The following is a 7,956-nucleotide window of genomic DNA, read 5'->3' on the forward strand; positions in this document are numbered from 1 at the left end:
GACGGATGGATGGATGGATGGATGGACGGATGGATGGATGGATGGATGGACGGATGGATAGATGGACAGATGGACGGATAGATGGATGGATGGACGGATGGATGGACGGATGGATAGATGGATGGATGGACGGATAGATGGATGGATAGATGGATGGATGGATGGATAGATGGATGCAACAGCTGAGTCCTTAAGAAGAAGTCTTTAAAAAGAAATCTCCTGTAGACTCATCTTTTTTTGGTAAATTTTCCTAATAAGTGTTAATCTATTTTAAAAAAAACAATGTCCTATAATTATATATTTCACCATTTGCGCTGAACCATCATGGAAGCCGCTTCTCCGCCCAAACTCCACAGCACAAAGAATTCCCACATTTCCTGTCCTCCTTTTCCGACTCTCCACCCCCTCCCTCCACGTTCTCCATCTTTTTTCCGACTGCACTTCCCCTCCATGCATTATAAATCAGGCCGAGCCCAAACAGCACTCTCTGCAGTCCGCCGCTCTGTCAGCTCGCCCCACGGATAATTCATGAATTCACCGGAGAGCCCGGGGACTCTGGGAAAACAGAAACGCCGTCTGCATCATTTGTGAAATTGGTTCTGTTAATAAAGTTCACAAATCTCTCCAATCATTAATTACTGGTCAGCAGCTTTTTGAAGAACTGGTTTCTCAGCTCAGTTTGGATGCATTTATGCTGCTGTGATCCTCTGTTGTGTTACTACAGTGCAGCTGTGACCCACTTCACAAAGACCAGGCAGCAAAATGAATTCATCTGCAAGCAAAACATAAAACCGGATTAATAAAACCCCAAAACAGAAACCATTTTTACTGTTAAAGCAGAAAAAAGTCCAACTTTTAAAGCTGCTGAGCCCCTGAAGGGTTTAATTCCCGGCCTTGATTCTAGTTTGTGATTCTCAAACAAAAACTAAAATTAATGATCATGAAGATTCGGAAAACCAAGGAAAAACAGTTAATCGAAAAGCACAATCTTCTATTTTTAAAGTAAACCATATCAGCCTGATAAAATGTAGAAATGGAGCAAAGACAAAATGTTCACTGTAACCTTGACCTTTCTGTTGACCTTTATGAATCACTGCCTGACAAATGCAGTTTATTATTGTCTCTTATTTACTGTCTCTTTTAATTTTTAGCTCATCGTACTTTCAGGTGTACTCATAACCATTGTCCTTTTCTATCGTCTACAAATACAGGATCGGGTCCAGGATCATGAAGCTCTCTGATCAAGCAGCAGACGCTTTCGCTGGTGTTGTTTTTCTTCGTGTTCCTCATGGAGTCGGCTCTCCCAGGAGAGAACATTAGCCTGATGTCATTTTCTGCAGAGACGCCACAGACCTCATTTGGATAGTTCAGTTGCTCAGGCCATGGCCAGAGGACGATCGATGAGCTAGAAACACGGGGGTTTGAACACTTGAAGCAAAAAAGGTGTTTTTGAGCAAAACGAGCATCCTTTAGTAGTGATGACCCGGAGCAACGAGCAACTCACGGTCTTCAAACTCTCCGAGTGAAGAAAGATTTTGTTCTATACAATCATTTTCTAGTCTAAATAAACTCATGTGACATTTAAACAACAAAACAAGGACTTTAGAACTCGAAATGAACCTGAGATGGCCCGAACCGGACCTGCCAAACCTTCAGAAACCTCCAAGAACGGAACCACCGGAACACCAGGAGACACTGAGAAGAACATGAGGAAACACGACAACATACCTGTGACTTCTTCTGTTTCAGTCACTAAATAATCTCATATATTTTACGTTTTTCTCGACTGCTAAACCAGCACATCAATTGGTTTTCGTCTTTTCTCAAAAACGCCTCCTTATCAAAAATAAGTATACTCAAGTTGGTTTTAAGTTTACTTTTTTAAAATTAAAGTTAAGATAGTATGCATTTAGTTTACTTTTTAGAGATAAACTCTACAAGTTCATGTTAATTATACTGGAATTATGCAACAAGTCTACATATATTGAACCTATATCTGTCACAGACCTTAAACATTGTCTTACACAGCATTAAACGTGGAGTAGATGTATTCTTGTGATATTTCCAGTAACTTAAGAGTGTATTTTTATTCACCAATTAGTAGAAGTTTGTTACTTGTTAGCTAAAAGCCAACCTTAAAAGCTACATTAAATACATTTCAAAGTGAACTTTATAACCTAAAGTAAACTTGAGGTTTATTGTCGGTAAACTAAGAAAGGTTACAGTATGCTTCTAAATATACTTTTTATAAACTAAAAGTGGGTCAATTTAGGTCCATAAAAGTAGACTTTTAAGTAAACTGCCAGTATACTTACTTTTTAAGTGGGAAATCCTGGTCCTCGAGGTCTACCACCCTGCCTGTTCCCAGACCTCCAGGCCCTGCTAGCTGCTGTGGCTCCATCAGACGTCTAGAACTTCTGACTGAATGAACACACCTGGTCCAGGTAACCGGTAGTACAGGGGGAGCTGGGAAACAGGCAGGGTGGTAGGAATGAGCAGCCCCGCCTTAAAACATCTATTTGAAGTATACTTATTTTTGGTAAGGATTAATCAAGTCTTAACCTAAACAACAATATCCAAAACTCTAATTCTTCTCAAACACTCACTTTAAAACACAGTTGATATTCACAACACACACAAAGAGGCAAAACTCAAACACGATCACCATCTTGTTGTGAAGACTCTTGTTACAAATTAACTGCAGAGAATATACATATAAAAGTAGTTCTTCAACAGCTGAGCGACTTTTCAAAAATGAGTAAGACAGCAAGAAAAGTCCGATCGAGACCTGGACCCAGAAAAAGGACTTTCTGAAGAGATCTCGGCCACGCTGTGTAGGTTCTATGTCACATGTGTCAAAGTCAAGGCAATCCAGAGCATTTTATTTTATTGTTATTAACGGCTCGATGTTATCTTACGCTCATTTCTAACTTGTTTAAATTTGTTGAAATTTATTTCTATGTAGTGTAAAATATTGAGTTTTATTTCAGGTTTAAATTGATTTATTCTGGAATAAATTTCCTGCCTTTTTATTATTCATAATTATGTTAAAATTTACGCTTTTAATATTTTAAAAATTTGCATTCTTCTAGCCTTTTAGACTATTTTGGCATTTACTAAGATTTTTTAGGCTCTTTTGGAGTATTTTTTTTTTATCTAATACTTCAGCTATATGCTAGCTGTTTTGGAGTTAGGCTAATATTTAAATACTAGGTTTGTCTGATTAAGGCTTTTTTCATTTTTTTAGGATTATTTTGAAGTTTAGCTACTTTTTCAGCTACATGCTAGCTGTTTTGGCTAACTTAATTTTTTTTTTTAGGTTAATTTGCTTTTAGCTTCTATATTAGCTTCTGTTATCAACTTTCAACTTTCAGCTATCAACTTCAGCATCTTCAGCGGCCAAATTCAACTTACAGCATTCACACTAGAATTATCACAGGTAATGCTATATATCTAGTTCATAATTATGTTAAAAAGTTACAGTTTTAAAAATGTAGTTTTAGAGTGTTCCATAAGTGTTTATCCTGTTCGCGACCTAAGGTGTGTTTTGGATCTTGGCCCCTTGTGCGATTGATTTTGACGCCCCTGTTCTATGGGATGACCATCAACACATTCTCATTCCCAAATCACCACATATTGACACGGTTAAGGACTCCAACTCATCATTTTTGTCGTGCTGACTGTTCCAATTAAATCAGGGATCTGGTCATTTTGTAGGACGCGGGACCGAAACTCGCTGGTACCGGTACTGGTACCGGTACCCTAACCCTAGCTTGGTTTGCATCTCCCTCAATCCAGCAGCTTCGCTTTGCATCAACCGGAGAACACCAAAAAAGGATTGTAGAAAGAAATACATTTTGCAAATTATATTTAGTCAAAATGCTCTAATGTTTCAGAAAATGTGTTTTAGCAAAAATAACATTTTGTATATGAGGTTCTGTGTGATCCTGATTTCATAAGTGGGATTTTTGATGTCATTTCTCTCCTCACTAGGTCTAGTTTTCTTAAAGCTCTCTGCAGCTCCATCTTCTCCAGATGTGTGAGAACCACTAAAGGCATCCTGCTGAGTGTCCTGGCGTTTATGTGCTCTTTAGCACTAGTGAAACATCAAATCATCTTCCTGGATTTCCTGTTATCATCTTCTACACACCTTGTTCTGCTCACGTCTCTTCACACGGACTGAAGGTGAACTTAAGGGAACAGCGTGATCAAAGATGTGAAAGCGAGAACAGCTGTTTGGAGTTCCACATCACTGAACAAGGTGGCGTGTTACATAAACTCACGTGTGATTCTGGAGTCAGAACTTCACTGCAGTAAAATACAGTAAACATGAGGACAAAATGTAAAGAACCTTCAAGTTTCTGGGGAGAACCAGATGAGTTATTTGAGCGTTCTGGCTTTAAAGCAGACAAACCTTCATTAAATATGAATAAAGGCAAACAGGCGCAGATGAAAAATGACTGACAGGCTGTTTTCTGTCGCTGTGTGGGTGGGTGGGGAGAAAGGCGGGATTCCCCTCCCCTCTGTCCTCCTGCTCCTGCCAGCATGGAGATCCCAAAGCATTGATGCAGAGAGGAGGAGGAGGAGGAGGAGGATGCAGGTTTTCTTGATGCAGTCTAGACGAGGTCTGAATACTTATCAGCTGTGTGTTTGTGTGATGCTGGGTCCGCCACTCGCCCGTCTGCTGCACTCTCATCCTGCTGACGGTGTCAGATTGAATCTGATCTGATTCTTGTCTTCAATGAGTGCTTTTAGCATGAAATGTTTTTCCAATTTAATCTAGACTAAAATCAGATCATGAACGCTTTAGTGTTTGAATCCTCGCATCATCAATGATGCTGGGATTCAAACACTTTAAAAAACAATCTGGATTCTACTTTGTTCATCAACCGTTTAAATAAAGCTCTTAACTGGTTAACTGTTTTGGTAAAAATGTATTTTTATTTTTACTCCATAAGGTTGGAACTGTCCTCTGTTATGGGGTGCTGTTTCTAAGTCTGAAAAGTAAAATTTTAACATCAATATTTTTTAATATTTAGCATGTTTTAGACAAAAAAAAAGTGGGTCTCGTTTTTCAAATGCATATTTTCACCTTTTAAATGAATGTATTCATAAATGTTACATTTACTGACTAAATATTTAGTTACCAAGCTAAATGTCTAATATTAAGCTAAATATTTATTTTGAAATTAGATATTTTGCTTACAAACTAAACATGTAATGTTGTGAAATTAAACATTTAGTTTGCACATTAAAAATTTAGATCTGATCTAAATATTTATTTTCCAAACTAAATATATATGTTTTGTAACTAGATATTGGATCTAAATTTTAAACTATATATTTCATTGGTTTAATATTTAGTTTTTGAATATATTTTTAGATTGAGTTTGAGTTTATTGAAGATAAATACCCCATATACATATTAAAAACTCAAAAAACACGATTTTCGTCAGAAGGGACTTTAAGATCAAACTTAAGTCAAATTAACATCATTCATCTGTTCTGTTGAGCTGCAGTAAACCTCTAGGAGGAACCAAATATTCGAATGGTGTCTTAACAAGATTATTTATGCTCATTACCGTCAAGAACAAGTGCTCTGTGTGAGAAATAATTGCAGAAAAATCAAGCATGACAGACTTACCTCTTGTGGACATTTAAAGTACTGCATCCTCCTGTTGTCAAATTGGGTTTTGTTATTTCTTTATGAGTTTCTTTATGAAGGTAAAAATACTGCAACACCTTCACAACACATCAGCGCACAACATGCAAGTAAATAATTGTTTTAGTATTTTTTACGTTTTGGAAGACTTGGAGCACAAGGAGAAGTGAGGATGACCACCACATGACAGAATATTTTCAAGACTTGACGCTTCTTAAGATTGTCTAAACTTTAGTATAAATTGACAGCTTTTGGCACAATTTGAACTTAATGTATGTAGTCTATACTAAAAGTGAGGTATTATCTATTGCATTTACTTTATTACATGATATGTACTGTAAACTTAAAATGTTCGTATTTAGCCTGAAGAATGATTCTGTTAGTATACTTCCTACACAGTCTGTAGTTTTTTTTTTACATACTTATACTCATGTAATAAACTTTAAGTGTACTCATTTTTCCACCAGCAGGCCTCTCTGAGACTTTCTGAATCGTAAACTGTTACCAATAAACATCAAAATATTAAAATTGAGGTGAGGAGAAGTGGGATGCTCGTCACTTTGTATGTATGACCTTTGGGGGACATCCCTAAATAGAATGAATGTATACTTTTGCCTGTTTCCTTCCTTAGGTATTTCATTCATTTATTTTCTTAACCTGCTGCAGGGCACACAATCACTACCACACAATTTTAGAATAGTCATTTGACCTACTATTTTTTTTAATATATATATATACTAATAAACATTTTCCACGTGATTTACTAAACGTTTTGTTACCCTGTTCTCATTTGTTCTATTGTATTTTTTAAAAATCAAAGCTTTTATTTTGAAATAAATCGGAAATTTATCTTTTAGGAAGCGGAAGTTGTAATATTTACAAATGAGCTAACAGCCAGCGAGCTAACAGGCAGGTGAGCTATGCTTTCCTGGTCTAATGCGGCTTTTTTATGTATTATTAGGACCGAAATTAAAGCGTTAAATCTCGTAACTGCGGGTGTTTTTGTCTCAAACCTCACCCCGCGGTCGGCCGCTCTCACCCGGACTCTTCTGCCCGGAACCACCTGGGAGAGAAGGCGCTTCTCCGGAGGAAAACAAATGCCCAGAAAGGAGGTAACGGACAAAGTCACAAACTATGTATTTTTCTTTCTTCAGATTCCGTGGTTTTATGTCTTCAATCCAGCATTATTCATAAAATGTAAAGCTGTCAGTAACAAATGAGAGTCATTAAAACTCCATCAAACCGATTAAACAACGTGAATATTTTTAATCTAGATAGAAAGGAGTCACGCGTATTACAGTTAAGTGTTAGGGTAACGTGTCTTGTTATTCTTTCTAAAGAAATCAGAAAATCTTCTCTGATTACTTAGAAAAACATTTAAATCATTCAGATTTTAAAAACCAAGCAGTAAAACTTTATTAAGTTGACATGGATTACAGGAAGGAACTGCTCTACCAGAACCGGGTCCTGTTTTCCTGAACCTCCGTTTGTGTTTTCAAACAGGTGAAAAAGAAGCCGGTGGCGGCTGCAAGCGCAGCAGCTCAGACACCAGCTCCAGGTCCAGTTTCTGAGGACAAAAGTGGAGCTGTCACTGTGAGCGTGCACGTGAAACCCGGCTCCAAGCAGAGCGGCATCACAGGTGGGTGTCAGGATGCTCGTTCATCTGTATGACAGGATTTTTCCATCAAACTACAACAGACTTCCCTCTGCTGCTCTGACAGACGTCTCTACCGAGGCTGTGGGAGTCTCCATTGCAGCTCCACCTACAGACGGAGAAGCAAACACAGAACTCATCCGGTACCTGGCAGAAGTTCTGGACCTCAAGAAGAGCCAGATATCTCTCAGCAAGGTTCTTGAAACCCACAAATGTAGCACTGTGTTCTGAAAACTGTCAGAATAAATCTTTATGTTGCTGCAAGTAGCAGTTTGTCTCCTCATATTTCAGTTTTCCACATTTTAACATCTACTGAAGATTTATGAGTAAAAATGTTTCACTTACCAGCCTTTATGTTTACCTTTTCTCTTCAGGGCTCCAGATCCAGAGACAAACTCATCAGAGTGGACTCCTCGCTCAGTCAGGAGGAGGTGCTTAGGAGGCTCCAGGAGGCTGTTGGCTAATCGAGGGAGAGAAGCTAGACTTTCATCCTCCATCTTGTCAGGTCTCTCATAGTTCCAGAGAATCCTTAAAAAATCCAGCGGCAGGATTATTCTCATGTCTGTTCTGGATTTATAGAATGTTTTGTAAATAAATTGTTTTTTTTAATTAAACCTTGACTTCTTTCTTTGTTCCTTTT

The 7,956-nt window shown here is 37.9% G+C and overlaps 1 protein-coding gene across 1 annotated transcript; it reads left to right on the plus strand.

Annotated features, from left to right (window-relative positions):
* Positions 1 to 6,509: 6,509 nt before the first annotated feature.
* lg6h15orf40 (linkage group 6 C15orf40 homolog) lies at positions 6,510 to 7,930 on the plus strand (the record flags this gene model as incomplete). Its single annotated transcript, XM_024281036.2, is given in 4 exon segments — positions 6,510 to 6,774; positions 7,166 to 7,301; positions 7,384 to 7,511; positions 7,691 to 7,930. Coding segments are annotated over 4 exon segments (546 nt in total). The 3' UTR covers positions 7,781 to 7,930.
* Between the last annotated feature and the right edge of the window lie 26 nt (positions 7,931 to 7,956).

Source organism: Oryzias melastigma, linkage group LG6, assembly GCF_002922805.2.
Source record: "Oryzias melastigma strain HK-1 linkage group LG6, ASM292280v2, whole genome shotgun sequence".
Taxonomy (NCBI): domain Eukaryota; kingdom Metazoa; phylum Chordata; class Actinopteri; order Beloniformes; family Adrianichthyidae; genus Oryzias; species Oryzias melastigma.